The 27,427-nt window shown below is 40.1% G+C and overlaps 1 protein-coding gene and 1 long non-coding RNA gene across 7 annotated transcripts in view; one reads left to right on the plus strand and one right to left on the minus strand.

Annotated features, from left to right (window-relative positions):
• pvrl2l (PVR cell adhesion molecule related 2 like) overlaps positions 1-19,693 on the minus strand; it is a 396,229-nt gene extending 376,536 nt beyond the window's left edge. For 5 of the 6 annotated variants that reach the window (XM_047383829.1, XM_047383830.1, XM_047383828.1 and 2 more), the window contains exon 1: positions 19,566-19,693. In XM_047383829.1, the coding sequence (XP_047239785.1) occupies positions 19,566-19,653 (88 nt within the window). In that variant the 5' untranslated portion in view covers positions 19,654-19,693. The remainder of the gene's footprint in view (positions 1-19,565) is intronic. The other variant, XM_047383826.1, reaches the window with a different exon arrangement.
• Positions 19,694-20,036: 343 nt separating this feature from the next.
• LOC124879326 lies at positions 20,037-25,569 on the plus strand. The gene is made up of 2 exons (XR_007041000.1): positions 20,037-20,174; positions 25,105-25,569. It is a non-coding gene; the product is annotated as an uncharacterized LOC124879326 (long non-coding RNA).
• The last annotated feature ends 1,858 nt before the right edge of the window (positions 25,570-27,427 follow it).

The raw sequence follows: 27,427 nt of genomic DNA on the forward strand, positions 1-27,427 counted from the left end.
CTTCACTGAAAAACAAATAAAGATTGTTAAAATGAACATATCTTTTTTATGTTTTCATTAAATTCTATTATTTACTTCAGTTTTCATACATAGTATTCATGAATTTTTTTTGACATTTCAACCCCTTAGGTGCCAGTTTTAGATATTAGTCACAAAATTTTGTTTTTTTTACATTGTAATAATATAAATTTATATATTTGTAAAAAGATATACAGACACACAAAAAAAAGTCAAGAGTTGCCAGAATGGACACACAGACAATCCAGCTAATACAGTTACACCAGGCACATAAACACCAGTGTTTTTTAACCCTGGCCTTCAAAGCACATCGTCCTGCATGTTTTAGACATGTCTGCTTTAAACACACCTGATTCAGATGATTGCAGTTCACCAAAAGCCTGTAAATCCACCATCGATTGAAATCAGATGTGCTGAAGCAGGGTAAACATCTAAAGCATTCAGGTTAGTCTGCCTTCAAGACCAGGGTTGAAAAACACTGCTCCAAACTACTACGCCCATGATGCCACATGGAAACTGCTGAGGATGCCTTAGTTCATTAACCTTAAATTACATAATGATTTTTTTTTTCATTACTTTCGTCTTAGAATAAGTTGTGCCGAGTGTAAAAGGAATCTGTTCGAGATATGAAACTTGCATGAGATGATAACCTTCCCTGAGTCTGCTACAGATTAGGTCGTTGCTTGGCAGCCAAATCTAAAGCCTTGAAAATGTGTGCTTTAAGGTGCTTGGAAAAAAATCCTGAGCAGCTCTTATCTGCTACTGTAAGCAGCAGATAGCAAAAAGCCAGTGTGACCACGTTCAAACTTCACAGGAAGGGTTTCATACAGGAAAGAAATTAATAGAAACAGACACTAACAGATCAACATGTATAGTTGTCCCAGGTCTTCTCCCATCAATCTATCCATCCTTCCATCTCCTACAGCAAGGAAATGACTCCATATCCACTCCTACGCCGATGATAATCCGCTCTACATCAAAGCCACTGAAATCCAATCCACCCCCATTAAATTATCTGCTAAAATTGAATTTTGAATGCGCCAGCTTTCAAAACAGAGGTGTGGAAAATCAGGTATAAATATAACTAAAACAGAGTCATTAAAAGTGTAATATAGTACTCAATCAATATATCCCATATATGTGTGTTGTTTGGGTTCATTTAAGTTCAAGGTAAAGGTAAATGAGTGCAGCAATAAAGGTAAGATATTTCTTATCTTTAGTGTTTGAAATCAAGAGAAAAAGTAAAGGACAGCTTAGAACTATTTGTAAAACTAACTTCAATCAATGTCAATACAGTCATGTAAACACGGAAGTACACCCAAGCTGTTTTTGCTGGATTTTAAGAGGGAAACAATTAACCAGGTGCTGCAATTTATAGTACTAGAAAACTTATCATCAGCAGGGTTAAACACCTCTATAAAAGCAAGAGTTTTGGCAGATCGTAGCTATTGAGCACAGTGGTGTGTGTTAACATAAAAACAGACCTCTGCAGTGACCTCAGAAAAGCAACTGTTCTTGCCAACAATTTCCAAACTATTAGAAGAACATCATTCTACAGAGAGATTGTTTACAAGTAGAAAAAAAATTAAGACAGTGGCAAACTTCCCAGGACTCGACATCTCAACAGATTTACCCAAAGTACCGAGCATGCAATGCTTCCAGAAATGACAAAGTACCTAAGAGATCTACCTCAGACTCTCCAACAGCAAAAAGCAATAAAATATGAGGTTGGTAATATAAGCATTAAAATCAGCAATAAAAAGCCTGTCTAAAAAGATGAGTTTTCAAAAGAGATATAAAAGCAGACCTAAAATGTAATTGAAATCAGAATCAGCTTTATTGCCAAGTTCGTGCATACAAACAAGGAATTTGACTCCGGTACACTTTGCTCTTTTGTTCTGTTTTTGCATTACAGAATATACAAATTTACAATTTACAATATACAATATACACATATCTAATAGAAAAGGTGCATTTGCAACATCTGTATGCTGTTGTTTTGTACTTTATTCAATGTTCAACAGAGAAACAGCCTGGGGGAAGAAACTGTCTTTGTGGCGGCTGGTTTTAGTGAACAGTGCTCTGTAGCGGCGGCCTGAAGGTAAAACTCTAAACAGTTTATGTGCAGGGTGTGTGGGGTCTGCAAAGATTTTAGCAGCTCTTTTCCTGACCCTAGGCCTGTGTAAGTCCTGGATGGAGGGAAGGTCAGCCCTGATTATTCTCTCTGCAGTCCTGATTATTCGTTGCAGTCTGGACCTGTCCTGTTTTGTTGATGAGCCAAACCACACTGAGATGGATGAAGACAGGACAAACTGAATGATGGCAGTGTAGAAGATGACCAGCAGCTCCTGTGGAGGGTTGAACTTCTTGAGTTGCCTCAGGAAGTACAGTCTCTGCTGGGCCTTCTTTCAAACAGTGTCTATGTGTGAAGACCATCTCAGGTCCTCAGAGATGGTGGTTCCTAAGAACCTGAAGTGGTCCACGGCCGATACAGTGTTGTTGAGGATGGTGAGGGGGGTGTATGGGGGTGGTGTTCTCCGAAAATCCACCACCATTTGCATACCTCAATAAACTGAAGCAATGTTGTAATGAAAAGCGGACCAAATATCCTCCACAATGATTTGAAAGACTTTTCCTGCTGAAAGTGATTCTACAGGCAACTGAATCCAGTGTATTTTAGTTTCTCCAGTGACGGTAGAAACATTTATGGAAACTTTTGTACAACAATCTGTCCCTTACATTCATGTTTTAGTCAACTGGGATTACTTGATTCAGAGAAGAACATGAAACCTAACACTTAATCAGACTTAATTCCTCACATAAACAGGATGTTGGAACTTGACATAAAATACATTTTCAAAAGGCATAAAAAGTGGGTGAAGATTTTGGGTAAAGCAGTAATTTTGTGCAAGTTTCAAAAAGCCAGTGATTCATTTTACTTCCATCAGTCAGTTCAACTGGTTGTTTGCTGATTTTGTTTAAGTGGGGGTTTTAGTTTTTTCTCCTTATTTTTCCTGTGCCGTCCTTCATTCCTTTTGGACAGTTTCATGCTGACAACTGCAGGAAACAAGTGATGTTCCAAACTATCTCATTAGCACACTCCCCTTCAGCTTCTTTTATTCTGAAAAATTATTAATTCAAATCCAAACCTATTTCACATTTCACTTTAGATGCACTTTGTACATTAGCAGTAAAAACCCCCGGGGGCCTACAGCTTAGACACCCACAGAGTCATTGGAAAACATGCTGGGAAAAAGGGGATGATGTACATAAAAGCAGAGCTCATCCTGTAAACACCCTTTTCTCTTCATCCAGTCAGCTAACTGAGCTGCCAGTCTACCACCCATCAGGACGTCTACGCGGCTGGAAATAGGTACAGTTGAAACATTTCGCTTCCATCCTCGAATGCATCCGCAGGGATTAGGAAAATCATCCTCTCAATTTGAGAAGCCCACCGACTGGAAATTGACTGAGGGATGAGAGGGCGGATGGGTCAGGGGCTTAGGTGCACAAGTCATTTTCTATTTTCCATTCCCAACTTTTTATTCTTAAGGGAGTTTTTTGAAGGTAAGCATAAGAACTGCGGGAGGGAGAAAGCAAGCTGGAGACTCGCTGAAGTCCACCTTTTTTGGCAAAATAAGGGGTCCAACTCTGAATTGCATGCTGTTACGAATGGTAACCGTATCAGAAAATGTTTTTGAAGCTGATAGAACATGTCCTATAAATACTGAAGTAGCTTTCTTGCTTTAAAAATATCTGTATTTGACTAAAGTTCTTAAGTTAACTTTGAATAATGGGAACTTAGCGGACTGGTTAAACAAAAACAGACTATTGTATTTGCAAAAACAGCCCAGTGCATTACAGAAAACATGAAACAGTCAGACTAATACTACAGCACTTCACACATCATGTAAGGAACATCTTTCGAAAAGTTTAAAAGGTCCATAAATTGATTTTTTACAGAAAGGATATTTCTTTTTCCTTCGTTGTATGTTTTTTGTCACTGAAATGTACATTTTCATCATGTACAGCATTTTGAATTGTCTTCTTTCTGAAATGTGCTATACCCATAAACTTCCCTTGCCTTCCACAGATGAATGATTCATATTCCTTTCCTGGTTTCCTTTCCTGGTTTGGCTCATCTGATCAGACATGAATGAAAAGGATCAAGGGTTGAGAACTCAATGACATGAGATGCAATACCCAGCAAGGTTAGCGCATTGATTTCTTTTATGATTTTTCTATATCAAAATCACAAACCTGCTTTCCAAATACTTGTTCAACTACTTCCATCAAGGATGCTAACTCTTCTAGCCAGTGTCATCTTGTCAACTGTTATATACAGGAAAGCTTTAGGCGTCATTGCTCTAAATAGCTCCTGCCATCTGCTTATTGGTTTTGCACAAACAGATAATGGGTTGATTGTAGGTTGCTGATCTTTATAACAATAAATGTTATTCCTTGGAAAATGTTTAAGTATCGAAACAGAAAACGAATTAAAAATGATCACTATTATAATAATTTCATCCACAACATTTACTTATTACAGAAAACATTTGAAACCACTTAGAAAATTGTTCTGCTTCTTTGAATTTATTATTTATAGGCATGTTCTTGTGTAAAATTAACATTATTTGTATTCCATCTTCGCCTGACAACATTTCTCGTCAATTCCAAGTTGTTAAAACAACAAATTGTTAAAACAAAAATGTACATTTGAGCCTTGAATTACACAACAAACATATGTCCTTTTCAAACAGCACAACACTAATGTTTTAACTTAGGTGGAGTTTAGAAATCAGTATTTGTGGGAAAAAGTACTGATTTTCAATTAGTGCTGCTGGTTTCCAGTAATTTGTTCCTGAGCTGTAAACACAGACGGACACAACTTCGACTTGTTTTCTGTTGTAAGCAATTGAAGAGTGAAGTAGCCTTCTTTCAGCCAGATGATCAGCAGTGCACAGCAACATGTGGAGGGGCCAATCTATGTTTTTCTTTCTTTGGCATCTCACTAAAAAGCCTTTAGTAGGACGGAAAATTATCAGTTTTCAAACCATGACTTGTACAACTTCATTGTAACTTGATACCAGCAGCAAGATCGTTCCTATATTGGATGTTTGAGGAAAAGACGGAGCATATGCCTGTTTTTAGTGAGTCACACTGACTCACAGAAGGGCCTTCTTATGAGCACTAAAGGCTTTAATCCAAACTCTGTTTTGACTTAAACCTAACTCCAACCCAAAGGTTTAAAAAAAACACAAATTATGTGTCAGAAAGTGAAATCAGGCCACTTTCAGCTTTACCGTATGAACCTAAGACAGCCTTGCCAGTAAACAGACACATTAGTGCTGAATTTTGGTAAAACCCTGCCTGCTGGACCTCCTTATTTTTTAGAAATTACTCCTGATTACAGAGCAGAGACTCATTCCAACAATATGATTTGTTTTTCATTAAAAGCACAACAAACACCAAGCTCTGCTTTGGTAACATCTGCACAGAAGCATCGTGCAGTGAACCTTAAGATGTCGACAATGACGCGGGATTTAGGATGAAAGATGTTCAGCAGCAGACTTGTTAAGCTGTTTGTCACTTTTATTCTATCTAATTGTGGAGGACTTGGAGTAGATCATCCCTAAGTAAAACAAAAAAAACAACACAGAGATCCTTCTGGTAAGGAGATGTTCTCACCAAATGTACCAGGGATCAGAAATAATGGAAGGAAGTGTGAGAAGAGAGCCTATGGGGTCTGTAAAAGAGCACCGGGCGATATCTCCAGTCACTTGACAATGATATACTATTAAAGAAGAAAATAGAAAACCCTGCCTTTGAATGAGCTCTGTAATTCTATCATGCAAATGAAATCGTTCATTGGTGCTTGGCAGAAGACAGACCGTCTGCTTCCATCTGGAATACTGAGCATTTTAATGTCAAAGGAACATCCACCTTTTGTGCAGAAGAAAACTCAATTTCGGACTCACAGGGGAAATCTGCTTGGTGAATGGTGTGAATAGAGCGGTGACCACGGGTTTCACATTAGAGACAGAGTCTGGAGTTAAAGGGCTTTTATTTTATACTGGGGTGAAGACAGAGGAAAGAGAGGACGCTTGTTCTACAGCTTGAACACCAAATCTCTTAATCAACACCTAAATTAGAGCGGGAGGTGGAAGTAATTAATTAGGTTTAGTGGCAGGTACCAGGAAGAGGCGGTGGGGGGGTAAGCCTGATTGCGCTTGGCTAGAGTTGAGGTGATGAGACATCAGGACAGAATGACTCACCATAAATCTGGAAAAAAAAGTGGATATGAATTCACAACACAAGGCTTTATTGTTCTTCGGGTCGCATTAAATTACAGGTTCATCAGCAGCTGGCACGGCCTTGAGCAACATCCCTGAAACAGTAACGAAGGCAGGATTACTGATCCAAAAGTAAACCTCCAGCTTTCCTTCCCATGTTCTCACACTTTTCCCTGCAGAGACCACATATTTTACTCTTCATACATTGCAAATGCAGACATTTTGTCAAATTAACTTTGTTCATTTGAGATGTAATGAAATGGATCAACTCAAAATAGTGCATAACTATAGGAGGAAAAGGATTCATGGTTGTCATTTGCAATTCAAAATCTTAAAAATTAAGCCTCTATTTGATCTTTATAATAATCCAGTTCTTTGTGTTGGTCTATAGGAAGAAATTCAACTAGAATATGTTAAAGTTTGTGGTTATAAGGTGAAAAAAGAGGCATAAATATTTGTGCAAGGCAGCCCATAGTGTCCCCAGGGACACATTAAATTAACACTTTATCAACAGCTAATGTAGCCCTGAGCCACTTCTCTGAAACACTAATGCAGGGAGGATTGCTGATATCCTAAACCAAACGTACAGCTTTAATCTAGAGCCCAAAGTTCACAACAGTCCTTCACACGCCAACGTGCAGACAAGCAGCAGTCACATCATAAGATTTCTGATGTCAAGTAGGCCAAATTAACCTAAACATATCATCCCAGAACTTTATCTTCTTGAACGATACAGAAGGAAAACTCGCCATGTTCTCATTTCCTATGACTAATTCACAAGAGGAATCCGTTTGATGTGGCGTAATTAACTTAATTTATGGGTTCTTAGATACACTGACATCCTTTTAGCTTTATTTACACTGTTTGGCTAAGTGACATGCAGACTGAATGTTTTCTGCAAAATAAGGAAGGCAGCAATAGGAGAAAATGCTGAAAAGGAGGATTTAGATGCAGAAATAAACAAAAAGAATAAAAAGTAAAGAATAAAGTAATAAAATGAGCAACAATCAAGCTCCTCACAGCCCAGTCGGTTGTGACGTATCCAATGCTCCACCAGCAGCCTTTTGTGGGGAACTACTCTGAAGCTAAATGATTCTAATTAATGATTAGTATCTGCAACCAATGCATAAAGAACTATACAAACAGGAAAATATCACTCACTTGAGTGAGCAAAACCAAACAACCTTAGGTGGTCAGAGAGGATGAGGAGTATTTCCTGAATTGCCTGGGAATCTTTTGCTCTAATATGCATTAAACCCTCTTGGTTAGTGAGGAAAACCACCATGATTTGCATTAAAATGCTTAAGAAAATAACATTTTAAAGCAGAAAACTCTGCGGCCATTTTGCACATTTACATTTCAATGAATTCTGTGATTATTTTGTTGCCTCCTCAGGAAACCCTGCCCCTCAAAGTGAAACTTTCAGGGTTTCCTGTATGACAAATCATAGAGAGGGAGGGTCTCTGCATTCTTCTGTCTTTGTGGTCGGAGAGAAAATAATTTCAAAACACTATCTGGGTTTAAAGTCATGCTGCAAGGCCATCTTTCAGTAATTTAACAAATAAGGAGCCCCACTGGTAGAAGACCCTCCATCCTGTGAGAAACCAAGCAGTCCAATGATGGTCTTTTAGTCAGTAGCACCTTTGGGAATCCTTATGTTTCTAGAAACAACTCTCTTCCAACACAGACAACCCAAACTCTCATGTCAAGAGATTAGAGTGCCTGAGGGCTTCTCCTAACAGGACATGTCTGGAAACTTTAAAAGTCAGGTGTCCAGCAGATGCCCGGATTAGATGCCCTCCACGGACTACTTTTAATGAGGAGAACCAGAAGCTCTACTTTACACTTCTGTGTGATGATAGAGCTCCTTATTTATCTTTAAGAATGAATCCGCTGCTTGAAGCCTGAGCTCAAAGCCAAAGGTGAGGGTTGAAAACATACATGCGCCAGTAACTCAAGAGCTTTACTTTTTGGCTCAGGTCTTTCTTCAGCATGACAGACTGAAGCACCCTCAGCATTAGCCTTCAGTCAAAGAAGACACCAAGATACTTAAATTACTCCTCAGAAAGTGATCTCCTACCTGGTTTGGAGCAATCATCACCATTCAGAGAACATCATGCCTATTAAACATTAACTCATCTAGAGGAATGCAATCTAGAAAACATCAGTAAACAAGATTCACAGAAAGCAAAAAATCCAACCTAATCTTTTGCATGAGTTGAGTCTTTACAGGACTTGAAGGGTGGATGAATCAGTTTTTGACACGGTTGTCGCACAGCAAGAAGGTCCTGGGTTTGAATCCTGGCCAAGGCCTTCCTGTGCTGAGTTTGCATGGTCTCCCCTTGCATGCAGGGATTCTTTTAGGTGTGACAGTTTGCATGCATTGTTATGTCGTGTGTCTCTGGGTTGCCTAGAGATGACCCGGCAACCAGTTCAGGGTGTACCCTACCTCCCTCCTATTGACAGATGAAGATATGCAATGCTCCTCCACAACCCTGTGGTGTTGAGAAGGAATATAAAATTGGATGGATGGTTAAATCTTTGCACATTTTTACAAGCCCATCATGAGAAAATCCAGAGAACAAAGCAAGAAAGTAATACGCTGAAGTAGTAAAGAAAAAGACAAATGAACCAAATGTTGTAACCAAGAGGGCTGATATAATGTACCACGTCTGGTACCATTTCTTCAACATTTAGGCCTCACTTCAGCTGAGAATAGTTCCACGTCTCATAATGAAGGCTGACAGGAAGCCATGCCCATTTGTTAATACAAAAACGTGGACTGCTTCGTGTCACTCACCCGACAGGCGCAGAAAATGTGTGAGTTGGTGCCAGGAAATAAGTCCTGAAACATGCAGCCTGACCAACTTAATTGTCATGCCAATGTCGTTTTTTTTTTTCTTACATGCATCTGCTTTGTTTGCCAGTACATTCATTCACTGGCACTCAGGTTTGAAATAACCGCAGCCCGTTTATTGAAAAACGACAAAAAAAATGATCTAATTACTTCTGACATGCATGGCAGAATAAATGGGGGGAAAATGTGTTGGGAAATGGGCTGTAACTTTAAATGACACTGGTATTCTGTTTTAATGTGCGTGTGACTTGCATGAAAATGTGAAGAGTATTCAGTCAAATAGAGTTGTACATGCAAATGAGAAATAATGCTGTCAAAGTGGATCCACTTGATTAAGATTATTACCATCGACACACAAAAACACACACATGCAGGGCAAAGCAGCCAATTTAAACAATGATAAAGAAGCCCAGGAAGCAGAGCAAGACAGGGTAAGTGCAGGAAGCTGAAATGCTCATCTATTACCCTGTTTTACTTCATCCGCACACACAGGGCAACTCCTACTCACATGGCTGATTACCTGCTGACCTCCACAACTTGTTTCCAACAGTCTCCAGGATGTAGGAAACTGGACAGTCGAGCTATTTCAGGAAGCAGAGGCACAGATAAATCAATTTAGTTCCTATTCTTTCCATGTTCTACTTGTGTTACTTCAGCAAGGTCTTGAGTTTCATTTTTCTTTTTTTTTTGTCTCGACATCGACTCACCAAGTGGTCATGAACATTTGTTAAAAGGGTTGATATTTGGTCAGACCTTTTCATACCTCGTTTCAACAATCTAAAATCTACTTAAAGCAAAATCCTGAGCTTTTATCAGTTGCTGCTTGGAGGAAATGTTTAATTTTGTAGCAGAATAAGCAAAATTTGACCAACAATAAGACATTTCATTGTTTAACTTGTCATGTCTACAATGTGTATTTAGAGAAAATGTTTAAAACCCAGGTCATTGTAATTTATTAACACATGACCAGGATAATTTTTATCATTTCTTCCCTCTATAAAATGACAAAAGCTTTATATTTACCCTGAAAAAAAACTAACATCTGTTGGAGAGGAATTGTTAAAAAAAATAAGAAAGCGCAGTAATTAGGTTGCTTATGTGTGTCCGCCCATAAAATCTTTTTCTCAAGCACCTTTTGATTCAATTCCATCATTTAGTCTTTCTGAGATCACAACTTTCACCATCTACAGTGAACCTGAAGGACCTGAAATAAAGTTCACCTTCCTAGTATGATTTTCCTGACATTTGCTCATTTTTGTCTGTTAGTTTAAATCACATTTTGTATCAAAGTGATCTCAATATACAAAGGAATCAGTAAGCAGAAGAGTTTTTTTTTTTTTGTTGTATTTTATTTTAAAATGCAGAGGAAATAGTTTTGTCTCTTAATCCTGACTAATACATTTGTATGTTAACATCCTTTGATTCTGACTGGAATTTTCTCAGAGACAAATAAGAAGACAAAACATGGAAACTAATCAGGGAGGCTGCCAAGTGGAGCTAAAGCAAATTTTGAAGAGTAGTGATTGGGTCTTCATGTGACAACAATGTCCATTATCCTCAATATGTCAGTGCAGTTTCAAGACAGAAGTCATTTCTTATGAATAAAACCTCCAGGCCTGGTTATGAGCTGATAAAACCATGCAAGGAAATGCAATCCTGTGATAAAATCAAACTTTTGAATCACGATTCCATGTATGTTCACTGTGCATCAAAGGGAAACCATAAACACATTGTAATCTAGTGGTGGCAGCATCATGCTGAGGGATTACTTTTTCAGATGACTGAGACAATGGAATCCAAATAACAATGAGTTTTGACTGAAAACCTCCCGGGGTCAGCTAGAAAGCTGACAATAAAGAGGGATTTTATTTTTCTGCATCAAACTGAGCCCAAGCGTTCATCCGATTCAACTAAATTATGGCATAACTAGAAGAAAATCAAAGTGTGGGCATGACCTGACCAGAGTTCTGCACTAAAAATGGCAGAATGAGTCAGCTGAAGAAGAAGGCTGTGAACTAGAGTCACAATCTCAGATTTAGAGACTTTTTACATTGTTAAGAGGATAAATAGCAAGTCAAGCTAAGATACAGCACACAGACCGGCCTCATCTTGACGAATATTTGCTTCCTGCAGTAACAATCAAGGTTCACATATAGTATCGTCACTAAGGACAATTGACAATGGCTGACCTTTCTAGTGCTTATACTGAGCCAGGACAGGAAACCAACTACAAAGACCACGGAGACTTCCGGAATCCTAATTTCCTTAGCTAGGAAAGCGGTTTCACTCTCAATGTGATCACCTCTAATCACAAAATATAACACTGAATTTGTTTTACGATAAAAAAAAAGATTAATTTTGATGGCTTGATAGATTTATTAGTAAACTTTTTTTTGTTATAGAGCACAAGCAACAAACTCTGAAAGATAAAGTACCATTTTTCTGGGGAAAACCCTCAGCTGAACCAGTTAGTTCTGCAGGAATCAAGTGACCGATTTATATTTCATAAATGGGCACAACTTTAATACACTCATGATTAATGCAAGACTGGCATGTGTAGAGTTTCTATAATTGAGGAGCGCATCAGTGGATGGTATGCAACCCTCAGCTGTGTATTCAGTGACTGGACATTATTCTACTTTAAGAAATTAGTTTGAATGCAAACAAAACTGCAAAAGTATTCACACCTGCTCAGCTTTCTTATATTTAATTCCGCTGCAACCAAAAACGTCAATGTATTTTATTTGGGTTTTATGTGACAGACCAGGTCTTTTTTGCCCAGTTACATTAAATTGTTAAATGTCAGTCAGACTGGATAGAAAGCATCTGTAAACATTGATTTTCAAGCCTTGCCAGAGATTCTCAAAATAACTTAGGTTTATACTTTGACTGGGCCATTCTGACACATGAATATGCTTTCCGCCATTCTTTGTTGTTGACCTGCTGGAATGTGACCATCAACCCCAGTCTCAATTCTTTTTCAGAAGAATTTTCAGATGCGCTGGATTTTATTTACGAGCATCAGAGTAAAGGGGGCTGGATAAATGCACAACATTTTTAGATTTTAAACTTATGCACTACTTTGTGTTCGTCTATCACATAAAACCCCAATAAAACACAAAGTATGGATGTAACGGGACAAATCTAAGAGTAAAAAGTATTTTACAAGATGCTGTATTAATACAAGTCGCTGCACAGAAAGTGAATGAAAAAAAAAACTAATTGGATCAACTTTTACATGTTTTTTGTCTCAGGGAACATTCATATTGAACTCAATTTTGGCTCTAATCACATTGCTGTAGTGTTTAATGCTATCATTTCAGCTAATTCTATTCCACCTACTCTAATATTTCATATCAACATACTACTGAATACAAGCAAATGCTATGGGTGTGAGAAAGGTCTGCTTCCTGCATGAGTAATATCAGCTCTGCTGGGTCCAATCATTGACATTTAAAATTGTTGTCTCTTATTAGCATTTGCACATCACCCGGATGTTTCCTTTATACCTACGATTAGCCGGGATGTAAATTCCAAGTTGTAAATCTGCAAACACGGATCAGCTTGGGCTCCTGTGGTTCCCAGTTCAAGCGTCGCTCTTACCCTATCTCTGCAGAAGGAAGCCCTGCCTAAAGGCTTCATAATGATGCAAGTGAAGCAAACAAATGTTACTACGCTTATTAAAATCGCCCACATGGGTACAACAGGAAATGTCACAGAGTCACATAGTAGCCTGATCCACTGCTGCACACCCACACAGAAGGTTCAAGCTATTTCCATTTTGTCACCAGCAAACTCGATCTGGGAAGGATGTGGAAGCTGAACAGGAGGAGAAGGAGGACTCGACTTTCCGAGCAGACAGAGCAGAGATGCTTGTCTAAACAGTTTCACACTTTCTGAATCACTTTCCTTTCCAAACAATGAAGGCTGGAGGAGCTGGGAGCAGCAGAGAGAGGAGCGGGGAGGGAGGGGTCAGCTGGCACCCCTTTTAATTCCTCCAAAAGCTGATCCAACAAAGGGGCCTCCACTCGGGAGCTGGGATGAAGCAGCAGCCAGCCCGGCTGGCTCGCAGCAGGTCCTGAGCTGAAGAATGCATTTGAGAGAAAGGAAGGGAGAGAATGGGACAGAGCGAGTGAGAGGAGATGAATAAAAGGAAAGACAAAATAAAAAGAATGAGCTGGGTTTGAAAGCCTGGAAAGCCCCGCGGGAAGTTTTGTTTTTGCCACCCTGCATGGAGGTAAAAGTAAAACCAGAGAGGGGAGCAGCTTTCTGGAGAATAAAGGGGAGTTTGTGTGTTTTTCAGACATCTGCAAAGGTGTTCATGATGCAGAAAGCTGACTAAACCCCTACAGCAGAAACTGGAAGCTTTCCTCTGGCCATCCTCAGATCAGCTCCATTGTGATTCATGGCTTTGCTCCTGTTGCTCTGCTAAGTAATCCCTCGTCCCTCTGACACCTGTTTGCTGAAGAATCACAAAGGGATGCCAAGGTGTTAGCCATGATATGGTTTATTTCCAGGAGTCTGATTTCGAATTTGCTTACGTGTTCCCTTAAATAAATAATAATAAAAAGGAAGTAAGGAAAATTTGCTGACCAACTACAGTCTGATTCTCAGCAACTTGGGGTGGCTAAAGTGATGGATTAAAAGCTGCTTTATGGGCATTCAGCGAGCTGCAGCCGCACAGAACATAAAATCCTAACCCTGATTCCAGCAGAGCGAACAGACAAAAAAACCTAAGGCACGCATTGGTGCAACAAAAAGCATTGGGAAATATCTCCACCACAGAAGATGCATCTCTGACTACCAGCAAGAAGCATGCAAACACAACCATCTGTCACCAGAAGAATATCAAAGACAAAGAAATATAGGCATCTAGAATGTTTGGAGATCAGCAAAGCAAACGATAAGAAAGGCATCCATGAAACCTTTTGCTGGACTTTGCATGATGTATTTTTATTTTAATTGCCCAACGTTATAATTAAAGACTCATAGAAAGGAAACATTTGCAGTAATAAAAGAACTGGTCAGGTATGTTGTGCTGGTCGGGTTGACGGGACATCCCAAGATGGGAGGCTTGGAATGTGTCTTAGTAGAGGTCAACACTTTCACATGTGTTTCACTCCAGGGTTGACTTGTCTGACAGAAGTTGCACCAAAAATCATTATTTTACTTTATATATATACATATTTTATATTTATTTATTTTTTTCTATTTAATGTATCCCATTGTGCACCTGTAATGCGATGTCGAACAACACCTAAAAAAAATTTAAACTTAAACAAGCACTTCGCAGACTTTTAAACAACTTCCTAATATGCATTTTATCTGTGATGATCTTTACATTCTTTTTGACCTTTGGTCATTTGCATATGTTCTCTTTTTCCCAACAAACAAACAAACAAGAAATGAGGAAAAGTGTAAACAGCTCCCAAATAAGTCATTACCAGTTTAATTATCAAAGCCACCACAAGAACCAAATTAATCCAAGGCAAATCTGAACAGAAACTCAGCACAATTATTGTTTGTCAATTTAGCAGGAAAAGGCTGTAATTAAGGGGAAAAAAGTCATTTTTCTCAAATCAAGAAACATGTTGATACTGCATTTGTCTGGGTGAAAGGCTTCAAATATGACTCATTAGAGCAAAACAAAAATCAACTTAGTATGAACAGTTTTTCTTAATTAGCTGCATTGCTTGTTCTCATGGGTATGATCAGAAGGAGAGTCACACATTTCCTGAAAAGAAAGCCTCATTGTAGACTGCGTCTAGCTGATCATCAATCTTCAGTCAAGGCAACTACTGCCCACAAAAAATGAGCTTTCATAAATGAAGCCAGCATTGCTGAACCACAGGAGATGTGAAGTGGTTCATGGGAGGTGTGGAGTGGAGCTCGTCAGGGTTGATAAAGAGCCCATCGAACATCTTTCCAAATGTGTCTTGAGTTTTTTGGGGTTTTTTTTTGTCATAAATTCTTTAAATTGCAATTTTTCAGTTGGTAGGTTTTCATCCAAGAGTTAATCAGATGCACCATGTAGCGAAGAAAAGTCAGCTGTAACCGGGCCGCTCATAGATGCGTCTCCCAAAGCCTTGCTTGGTTATGAATTTTAATTAAAGCAATAAAATGATCTGCATTTCTATTTACTTATCAATCCATCTTATCTTCTGGATGTCGTCCAGCGGTATACTCGACAACTGTTTTGTGATTTTTCTCTCCTTGCAACATTTTCTGCTCTTAAGGAAGCACATTAAAAGTGACTTTACATATTTTTGAAGAAAGATGAAAAAAACATAAATTTTCCAGAGATATTCAAAAGTCATTATTTACAAGTCTAAGACAGCTCTCAGGTCTCTAATGACTGAAATAGGCATTGTCTAATCAGATACATGTCCTCCAAATCTCCTGTCAGTGACTTGGTACATGTTATGAATTCAAATCACGCACAAACTATATTAAACATGGTCTACAGTCTTCCTCCCGATTTGAGCTGAGTTGAACAATTTGCAGTTTTATTCAAAACGAATTAACTAAATCTGCATTTAGCTTGCCTTTACTTCTGATCCTGATTATCTGAAACTTGATAATCAGTTTGAGATCTGATGCCCGAACTCCAGACTCGTCACAGTCAGGTCTGGAGTCTTTAAAACTAGATTTTTTGCAACAAATGGTCTATAATGCCATAACTGCTTCTCAAAAAAAATTTATTAAACAGGTTCCCCCTAATTGTATTTTGTTATTTGATAGCAAAAAAGATTAGGTAATCTTACTTTGTGATTATGTGTCCTAGAATAAATCAATTTAACCAAACCAACACCTTTTTTGTGTGCTAACTGGAAATGAAACTCCCCAGGTTCACTTTTGTTCAGTGGGGCGGTTCTAGACAGGGGCCAGTAGAACTGGTCCTGGCCCCTGTATTAAAGACACCAATACTAAATTAATTTTCATCTGCTAGATTAGGGCTCTGCAACCTCCAGCTCCAGAGCTGCAAGTGGCTCTGTGGCTCACCTAATATATGAAACAATGAAGTATTGCATTTTTTGTTTCATTCTTTCGTTCTGTGTCCCCCATGAAAAAACACTGCTCCCACCCTGGCCAATTTGGTCTAGAACTGCCATAGCAACCATCAATTAGGTAAGTAAAGTTTATTGATAAAGCACCTGTCACAGACACATAGTGCTGTACAACATAAAGCATATTTAAGTTATACATAGTGTAAAAAACACGTATAAAGTAGTAAGAATCAGAAGTCATTAATCCACAGAAAAAAAAGATATGCTCCAGACAAAGTCCTCAAGCAGAGGGAAAACCATCATTCACCAGTACTGGAATGCATCACAAACATGCATCCACATGCAAAACAAAAACCCCGTGTAATGCAAAGCAGACTGTGAGTCACTAATGACTCTTGATAATCAGGCCGCGGCACTGCAAGGGCGATAATCATCGGCCGCCTGCTCTCCAAGTGATAAGCTAATCATCCGTTCGTCTCCAGCGAGCTGGGAAGGGGACTCATCATCGTTGACATTTCAGAGCAGGATTGAGCCCAAAGAGCCGAGCCTCTGAGGAGAGGGGCCACCTGAACTGACTTAATTATCACTGCGTCAGAAGGAGGTCCACTCAACCCATTTTTACTCAAGGTTAGCCTAATTCATCCAACATTATGGCTTCTCTGGTGAAGACTCATAGCATGGTTTCACTTTCATTTGTATTCATGTGGCTTTAATTCAAGTGTTTCAAAACAAAATATATCATAGCTAAGACCTCAGAAACAAAACCTTATAGCATTTGTTTTGTATCTTATAATGATAAGAATATCAGTCCCACACCTGCTGGGAAACAATGTTTTCAACAGAAAATTCAGTTGAAAATGGTTTAACATGCCAGAATAAACTGGGAAAAACCAACATTGTGTTCACTTTCAGCTCCTCCAGCTGTATTGGGCGAAATATGAGCGTGGAGGTTTTTTTCCTCCTCCAACAAGACAGTTGTGTTGTTGCAAACTCAAATTAAATCATAACCTGTGGGGATGCTGTCACGATAATCTGACAGCTCTCCAACAAACCGGATGTAGCGAACGTCTCAGCTGAGCAGCTGTCATCCTTCCAGCAACCTGTGCAGCCCAGCCTGCAGCAGAAATATCGCTGGGCTCCTGAACATCACAGCCCTCCAATTCACAGCCCTTGTATTTTCAACCAAAAAAATAAATAAAACACACATGAGGAGAAAGAATGGGTGCACAGCTAATTTCCCAGCGAGGTCGAATCTTCAGCCAGGAAAGAAAAATGTTTTCTGTCGCTCCTCATGCCACAGATGCTCCTTAAATGCAGAGCAGAGGCTCAGCGGCTCGCAGCCCTCGAATATCCTGCCCTCCCATCCGCTTTGATCTCTGAGGCACGTCTCTGAGGAGCGTTAACGTGAGAGATGACACATTTCCCCGCTCCAATATGACCTATCTTTTGTTTCCTCTGTGACAATTTGGGGACAGCTCTGACAGATGATACGAGTTACACCCGGTGGTAACAACAGTCGGGGCAGATTTCTGCTGACGGTGAACAGGAAAACAGATTCTTATGCCAATATCTACAGCCCGACCGGCTGCTGTTAGAAACACTGCAGCTGGCAGCTGGAAGTGGAGAAAACATGGAGAATCTGACTAGTTTCAGTCGAGATGCACTGATCAGTCTTAAATGGCAGTTTTCTGTCCAAGGAAAAGAACACATGCAAACTCATTTGCTTAAACTGTTTGGATTCAATAATTGGCCATGTAGGAAAACTGCACTGCAGGTTCTTTGATAGAGTTAGCAGTTTGCACCCAACAGGAAAATAATGTCCTAAATGTGTGTTGATTTTATACTCAATTCACAACCAGAAGCATTTTGTTGATGCAGCTGCAAACTGATTTTTTCAGTATCTCTTCAGCTGGTCAGTAAGGATGTGTGATTTTGATCCCTGTCCTACCAGATTCTTATCTGGTGGTCGATGGTTCTCTCTTTAGAAGAAAACCAGGCCCACGGCATCATAGATCCTTTGCCATACAACAACATTTCACAGCAGACCCACATGGAGTGTTTGAAGCTGAAAAGCTCAACCTTAGTTTCATTGACTTTAAGTCCCAGTAGAGTTTAGGGATATGCAAGCTTTCCCAAACAACCAACAGGCATGTAGCCAGATTCTTACTGTTTTATAGATTTGGTGATCCAAGATTCCACTTTTTACTGCACTTCTCTTTGATTTTGTTTGTTTTTTACCTCCCTTACCAATGTCCTCTTGTCTTTTCCATTTTGATGTGTAGTTAAGCAAAATGGTTGTCATATTTTTTTCTCTAAAAACAGGAACTTTCTTAAGGTTTCATGGGGTTTTTCAGTGTGAGTTTTTTCTACAACAATAAAAAAATATATTTTAAGGCATTTTACACATCTTCACCAGGAGGGCCAACATGATTTAAAATGAATCCAATTTCATGTAATCTTATCTAAAAAGCTCACTGTGGCGTGAACAATGATATTCTGATGAATTAAGGCGTCAGTATTCCTTTGTAACATCTCTGACTGTTTCTGAGTGCGGTTTACAGAAAAGCTGAGTTGAATGCGGCTGATACTGTTGGTCAATGTTGATCCATCTGAAGAGCACCTGTTGGTGAACATGTGTAAACAATTTTTAACGTTTCAATATGATCTAATCCTCTTATCTGCATCGTTTTTTGTTTTACAGAACTATTCGTGTTGGGATAGTGCAGCTGACGTTGATGTATTTTTATATGCTCTTAGCAGACATGCCATATTTCTACAACTATGATTGTGTAGGTCCTGTAATTCATTAATTATTATAGCTGTTTTTCTATGATGGCTCTAAGCAAGCATTTTTTTTTTTTTTTTTTTTTTTTTTTTCTATCGCAGGGCCACACGAAGCGCAGGGGCCAAGCGGCTCCCCATCTTCCTGTTGCTCTGCAGAATCAGCATCGATTTCTAGCGTTATTCTAACGGGGAGTAATCAGCAGCTGCCCCGTTTGACCGCACACGCTTCTCCCTCTGCAGGTAAACACAGACTGCAGGTCAGCCGTGCACGGAAGGGTTTGTAGAGGCTCAGAGAGGATTAGGTTTCCTGAGCAGTCACCTGCCGACGGAGGCAGCAAGGATTTAGGACAAAAACCACACCACACCTCGCTTGTCAAGACCCAAACTGAAACCCAGCAGCGATCCAGCGGAGGGAGAGGCAGGAGCATAAACTTTTACAGCAGGTCTGCCAGTCAGACACCAGCCAGACAGAACACACAAAGACGTGACAGGGAGCATGAGTGGAGCTGCACGCCTGGAAAGTCCGGATATCAGCCGTCATTCAGGGCACGCACAGCAAGGGGAGTTACCCTCTACTGGTAGACAGCTCGGTTCGGTTCTTCTTACCTTGAGCAGTCAGGATGATCACCGCTGTCACCATCCAGGCATTCCCCCCTGGAGACCCCGGGCAGCGCGCTGCGTAATCTCTCGCCATTCTTCTGTACTGAAGACCAGCTGGAGGTAAATATCCAGAACACCGAGGTGTGCCGAGATCGGACTCCGAATTATTCCTCCTCTAACCCGCTCACAAACTTACAGCTCAGTTCAGGTCGCCTGGTTTCAAATCAGCCAACTTCTCACTCTCTCTCTTTTCCTCCTGCAGCTCAGCGCGTCCTCCTCCTGAGCCCGGACCGAGCGCAGATCCTCAGAGTCTTAATGACGGGAAGGAGTCCGACCCCTCCCCCGCGTGGCCCGGCCGCAGTGCGCACAGGTAGCCCACGGCGGGTGCGTGTCTCACGGTTGGTGTTGAGAGCAGCAGGCGGAGAACAAAGTGTATACGGAGTGTGAGAGAGTCGCAGGAGCTCCGTGGGCTTGATGCGCAGAGCTGAGAGGGGAACATCCGAGTGATGTCAGCAGAGCGTCACCAAGAGGACTTCAGCCGAAAAGCGGAGAGATCTTCAGAGAGAGGAGAGGCTGCGGGAGCATGTCTGCAAACCTGCGCTCTCTGAGCTTCAGGTGGAGGCTACTGTTCCTAATTACTCTGAAAAAATGTTTGTCTGATAAGCCACAGTCAGGCAGCGAGGTATAGCAGACACGTCTAATGATTTCCGTGTTTAATTTAGGAAAATATAAGCGTTGTTGTCATTTACACTTTGAATGTCCATTGAAATATTGTCCTTTTAAAAAGGTAACTCAAAAGCCCATTTCCCCTTTGCCACCCCCCCCCCCCTCTCTCATTATCGCTTTTTAATTTTTGAAAATAAAAATAACTTAATTTTCCAAATCCTCCAAGCTAAAAAAAAAAAAAGTCACAGAACGTAACAGTGTTGAAGAAATAGACTCATAAACACCCTAGTTAAAAACAAACAGACATGGACATATTTTAAGTTTTAAGCTTTGTAATCTTTAGGGGAAAAAAGTAAAATAAAACTGGCAGGTCAGACTAAATGAAACTAGAAATCTGAACGATCAAGAAAAGCCTAATTGGTGCATATCCAGTCCGTTCTGGTCAAACTGGAGCTTACATGGTTAAAAGGTTTGAGAGCTTAAAACACATTTTACTCTGAAACCAGTATCAATTCTCCTATAAAAGTATATACATGATTTTACTTGTTCAAGCACTGAGGTTGGTTCAATTTTGTCCATTTGAAAGAAGAATTTTGGACAATCAAAGCCCAAAAATTCTTCTATAGAAAATTTAGAACAATTTCAAACTGAGAAACATCAAGCCAGAGGAGATGGTGCCACCATGCTGCCCATGCTTTAACGTTTTTCTTGAAAAGTTGCAATTAGAAAAGATGTTAAAGATGTAAAAGGTTACTAAAGATTGAAATGGCTGCTGTTATTTTCCTCTGGGTTGTGAACCTAAGAGCATGGAGGGTAAGCAGTGTGAGTTGCACAGAAAGGAGGACGACCCTCAAAGGATTTTTATGTACCTGATGAGGGTCAGGGGAATCTTACCTGCATCACAGGCCTTTGTTTCTAGATTGCATTAAAGCTATTGATGATCTTTAGATTCATGTATGTATTCTTTTCTTTCTTCTTTGAGACAAAACAGTTAACATGTTTAAATCAGCACAAGTTATCCATTGATCACTCAAACTGGGAAATAGGTTAGATGATCACATTCAAATCTTCCTGGTCTCCCTTGATAACCAGCATTCGTAGTTTTATAGGGTATTTTAGTGGGAGATGTGATACTAACCAAATAAAGCCGTTAATATGGAAAAAAAAATTATTTTATCACTAAATGTTCTTCAAAAAAACAAATGCATGAACTTGAGAAATGTTCTGACATACAAAACTCAAATGAAATGCTCCAGAAATCAAAAGACTGGGTTGCAGCCACTTCTATTAACAACATTAAACGCACAGCTGGTTGTGTTGTGATTATCTTAGCAGCATCAGATTTTAACTTACATAAAGGAACTTTTTAACTTTGATCCTCAAGTTAAATTTATCTTTTCATCCAGAAATGCAAATTAGCATGTTAGCTAATAGCTCAGAGAGTAGGCAAATGCATTGCTTACCATCTGACAAACAGTTCAAGGTATTGTTTGTCAGAATTTCTTATCTCAGAAATTGTTTTTAAAGGAACAAAACGTTGGTTTTATTAGCTTCTTAATTCAGTTCTTATTTGAGGCCACTGCTTTGTATGGTGCTGGAACTGAAGCTTTCCAAGAAATGGCCTATACTCTATATTTAAACACTAAATACCTAATAAGGTTGAAGAGCAAAATGATTGCTCAAAGTATTTTACTTTAGTATTTTATTCTGTTCTTTCCAGGTTATCTATGATGAAGGCCAAAACCCTTAGCTTGATGGAAGCGTCCCTCCTGAGCTTTCTAAGTATCACTGAAAAGTTTCCTAAAACAATGCTTTGATGTTGAAGGAAACCTTGGCAAAAGCATCCTAATCAAATGAGCTATTCCTCTTTCAGAATATGACAACGGGCTTATTAAAAATAGGCTAGCGGAATAAAAATGGACTAATGAGTCATGATTTCAAAGAAGTACAATCCAACACAAATTCAATGAAACGGACCAGATAAATTGTTTTCCTTTTTAAATGTCAAGAGACAATAGAAATGTACTCAGTTCTGTTTATGTTTACAGCCCCAGCAGACAACTGAAAAGCCCATTCAATACATGTTTAGCTCTTAAATACCCTAAAGATCCTTCTGGGATGATTCAGATTCCTGTCCAAGCACCAACACAAAGTTGAAGTCTGGATAAATACAGTGCATCTGAAAAGTATTCAGACCAAAACAGAGCATAACTCTGAAATAGAAGAAAAATAATATGCCGTTTTCATGGGTTAAGAGTAGCAAAAAGAAAGAAAGTTGAGGTAGATCCTTAAGAAGTCCTGTTTGCCGTTTGTCACACGCCATGTGAGGGACGGCACACGTTTCAGAATGTTCTCTGCTCACCTGCGATACGTGGTGAAAAACTAAGACTGCAGATCACCTTAAACACACCTTTCTGTTTCAGATAACCTGCTGTAACATCAGGTAACAAGTCAAATCTTCATTTTTTTAAATCATAACTGATCCCTGGATCCACATGGTGACTTCTCATGATGCATCTGGCATGGAAGCACCAAACATTTGGAGAAGAAACAACTGTCAGACAGTGTGGTGGCAGAGGAGGGTTGGAGTCTCTAGATGGATGGGGCCTTTTGTTCCCGTCACAGAAACTGATGCCGAGACGTTTTTTAAAGACAGAAATGTTCCAAAAACACAGAAGTTGGAAATAAACACATTGAAATCCTCATGGTGTCTGTTCAAGATAAGAGAACGTCTTTGAAGAAGACTGGAGCACTTTTTACATTTGTCTCAAAATAAGTTGTAGGAGATTATCTGAGAATCCTATTTTGTTCATTAATTGTGAAGAGGAGGCTGAATTTAATGGTTTAGGCCAAAAACTATTCATACCCATTTTCTCATTTTGTGTTATTCCAAACAAACTTCAATTCATTTTACTGGGATTTTGAGAAATGGACTAACAATTATGGCTGAAAGTTGAATCCCCTTTCTTAAAGATTTGGACCACAACTCTAGTCTGGTGTTGTCCCAGTTTCTCAATACAACACTAAAAAAACTGTGTCAAATACAGCAGGTCCAAATTGTCCAGAGCCTTCAACATGTTGATGCAGTTCTCATCCACTTCTGGCACCCTGCTGCTGAGGACCTTTAGAACTACCTCGCTGACCTCTGTCAAGGTGATGGACTCTCCTTCCCCCAGGTCCTCAAACTGTCTCCCCGCAGAGGAAATGGAGAACAGATTGAGGAGATACTAAAGGAAATCTTTCTAGTGCCTCATATTATAACAATACAGTCAGACTGCATACATCTGCCACTCAACGTAGGTTCACTGAGGCCATTGAAAAAAAATCTTGTGGATTCTTCCTTGGGCTAAGATACCTCTGGCAAAAAAAAAAATAAAACTATAAGACTTCAGCTAACTTTTTCTGTAAAGTTGCTAACACACACACACACACACACACACACACACACACACACACACACACACACTCACCTCAAATGAAAACATAACCTCCTAGCAGAGGTAATCGGTCCCAGTCCGCAATTCACCCCGAACCCAAACACGGTCTGGGATGTTTCCCGTCTTCCCTTTCTGGGTCGAACTGTTTAAGAACTTCCTGGAGGCCAAACAAACGTCTTTCTTCACAGATGGAGACTCATTTCTGCACAGCTTAATTCAGCCTGACCCTGCAGGTCAACTAAAGCCCCTGCTACACTGCTCTAGCTATGTTTTAAACATGTTTTTGTGTGCTTCTGAGAAAATCTGTCTGCACTGTCTGTGAGATCCAATCAAAAACACTAATAGCGATGCTGGGCCAGCAGGTTGACAACTGCAGTCCAATCACCCAATAGACAGCAGTCAGTGCACACAACTTCCGAGTCCAAGCAAAATGATGGGTGCAGTGGTCAGGAGACCATCCAAACAACAACCACAACTTCCTGTGCATCCTTTTTTACTTTTACCCACATTAAAATCAAAAGAAGATACACATTGAGGCCTGGCTGTTCAATTTTGTTCATCCTCATTCATGAAATAATATATTTAAATCGAAACATTGAATCAGATGGAACCTTGGTGGGTAATTAAATTAAACTATGTTGAATCTGTGTTAAAGCTCATGTATCATTAATGATTCATATTGTTGACTGTTTCAAAAGTGTTTTATTACAGATTTAAAACCTTTTCTGTTATCTGCTGGTGTGGGACACTTAATGTCAAACAGAAACATCGCCTGCAGGGTATTGTAAAAGATGTGGTAAAATTACTATGGCTTCCTTACTGTAGAAGGTCAGGTCATGGAAGAAAAATGGATCTATCCTGGCTGATCCAAGATATTCATTCAGAAATAACTGGTTTGCTCCAATCAGGGGGCAGATATTCCCTGCAGCTTTAATCTGATCAAAAAGTCAAATGTACTGACAGGTATTAGTTTTCTAAAGTTAAATATGTAACAGTGTGTTTGTTGAGAGTTTGTTGTGTTGTATGTTCTGCTGCAGCTGTAAAACTAATTTCCTCCTGGGGACAATAAGGAGACCTTGGACATTGAGTTCAGGTCAACCCTGAGTTGTGGTTGAAAAAGTAATTAATCTAGGGACACAAGGAAACCCTGATGTTATTCATCTGTAGACATGGTCATAGGCGAATGTTGTAGGAGCTGGAGTTTCTGTTGTATGTTATTGTCTGTGTTTTTTGACTCCTAGTAGGCGCTAGGGTTCAGCAGTGGTGGAGACAGGTGTTTTTCATCTCGGTGATTGAGTCCTAGAGTACTTAAGCGGGAAGCAGCCAGAATCTCGTCGCTCGAGTATTAGTCTCTGTGGTAGCTACTCAGCCAGCCTCGTATTAATTAAGTTTATGTGTACTTTGCCTTCAACAACGTTTAACTTGTTCTTTGTTCTTCTTAGTGAACTGAACCGGCGACTACCTGGAGGTTACCCAGGCTGGCCCTGGTGGCTTCGTTTCACACTAGCCTCGCTCCTAGGATCTCCCCAGGACGGATCTTCCACACACAACTACCTGACGCCAAACTCTGGAACTTCCCCGACTGGCTGCTTCCGGACCCGGATTCTCCAGAGACCATTCAACCTAACCTGTCCACCCTCCACCTCTCCGCTGACGCTTCGCCTGCACTCCAAGCTGTAACCCAAGTAACTAAGAAATCATCGGACTTACCATTGTCTCCATATTCACTTCTTCTCCAGTCCGAATCCCTCTCCTCCTGGTGGATTGCCTACTCCCTCCTAGTAAGAGACATTTCACATTTAAGTTCCAGTTCCGTTTACTGTGCCACTTACCTGTCGTTTTTCCTTACAGTTGTTCCTGCACACCATACCGATCCATTCTCCTTAAATAAACCTTTTTCAAACTTGTCCCCGTTTCCCTTGAGCGTGATTCTGCATGTGGGTCACAGCCATACGTAACACTATGACAAATGTAACAGGAAGGTTTTTTTTACAGCAGGTAAGATGGCAGTCGTGCATCATTTGTCACCTGGTCACCCCACTTTAACCAGTTTATTCACCACACATTTGGCAGATACACCACTCAGATCCACCGATTAGAGCACCAGACCCTCAGATTCCCACCATGTGACAGAGTTGCTTGAGTGGCAACATAAAATGTTCTTTTTAATAATGATTAAAATCAGGAAATCAGGTAATTGGTTTACATTTTACCTCGTTCTCATCAGCTGTTAAAGCTGTCAGATCATTCTGATTGGTTGCCTCTGATCTGATCCCACCAACAAATCCTTTGCCCTCCATCAAGGAGAATAAACTTCTCCCTCATCACTTGTTATCACTTCCACCTGGATCATTGACCAGCCGACTGTTAAGAAGCCCACCCATTAAATGCTCATAACCTCTCAGCAGCACCCTACTTCAGTAAAGTAACCATGCTTGTAATGTGCATTATGGGCCACTAAAGCTTTAACAGGTGGAGCATAATCAGAAGGTTCCAAACCACTATCTGACTCCAGTGCTTTCAGAAAACAAAAGAAAGTAAGACCTAACAGTTTTATACCTAAAGACTTGTAACGTACCAGCACAAATAACTCCTGGCGTTGACATTTACTGAATTGCTAAAATATTTTTCCTCCCTACATCAATGGGTCTTTTGTTAAACACAAAACAAGAGATTGTGTTCACTCTTACGGTACCTAAAATGCTGCCTTGCTCTCCTATTTGGATGCAGAAAACCAGCAATGCCTCATTCTAAAACCAGCAATCACTGTTTTGAAATCCACTCATTCATCACCAACATTTCCATTGTAACCCTCTCTGCTTTAGTGTTTCAGAGGAAAAAACTTCTGCCTCTGTGCACCTTCAGTATTCAGACCATCCAAAAGGGAAAACACTGGCTCTCCTCCCTCCTGCCTTTAAAGCCTTCCCAGCTTTGCTTCCACCATTCTGCAGGGTGGTGGCCTCAGCCACCCACCTCTCCATTATCACCTCATTAGTGGGTTTCAAACTGGCCCACCCCTTATTTTGGCTCCAACCTCAATCAGCCCATTAATCACAGCAGAGCAGAGAATCCTTCCGTCCTCTGAAAGCTCACTGTGTACTCTGCCGGTCCTTGCTGTGCGTATGTGTGTGTGCATGAGTGTGTGGGTGCTGGCGCATACAAATGATCCAGCTACATCCCGCCATCTGTTGACTCCTGACAGTAATGCTCCTGCATAGACATGCATCATGTTCATGATGTTCCCTGGCTCTTTGTTCATCCTTATCTAGAGGTTATTGCTGTGAAACAACTAAGAAGGATGGCATTTTATTTTAGAAACAGAAATTAATTTCATGGTAACCATTTTTTTAAGAAGTCTCTCTTTTAGCATGTTTTTAATAGCAGTCTGTGCAGATAAAGTTTGCAGGGTTAAAAAGCCTGAAGAAACAAATATCCAAGGGCCATTTCTTCCGTTGTGTGAGATACAGTGTCTTGTCCAATCATTGGCACCCCTGCCTATCTACAGTGGTCATTTGGTTGAGGCGGGGGCACACCATGGACAGGTTGCATCAAAGGACAAGAAAGAGACACAAGACAAACAATCATGCATGCATGCACGCACGCACACACACACACACACACACACCTAAGGAGAATTTACCTTAAGCAACTTAACCTGCATGGTTTTGGAGTGGGGGAGGAAGCCAGAGTACATGGACAGAGCCCACGTATGCATGAGTAGTACACGCAATCACCAAGCAGAACGTTCCCAGGACCTTCCTTCTG

This window comes from Girardinichthys multiradiatus, chromosome 13 (assembly GCF_021462225.1).
Source record: "Girardinichthys multiradiatus isolate DD_20200921_A chromosome 13, DD_fGirMul_XY1, whole genome shotgun sequence".
Lineage (NCBI taxonomy): Eukaryota > Metazoa > Chordata > Actinopteri > Cyprinodontiformes > Goodeidae > Girardinichthys > Girardinichthys multiradiatus.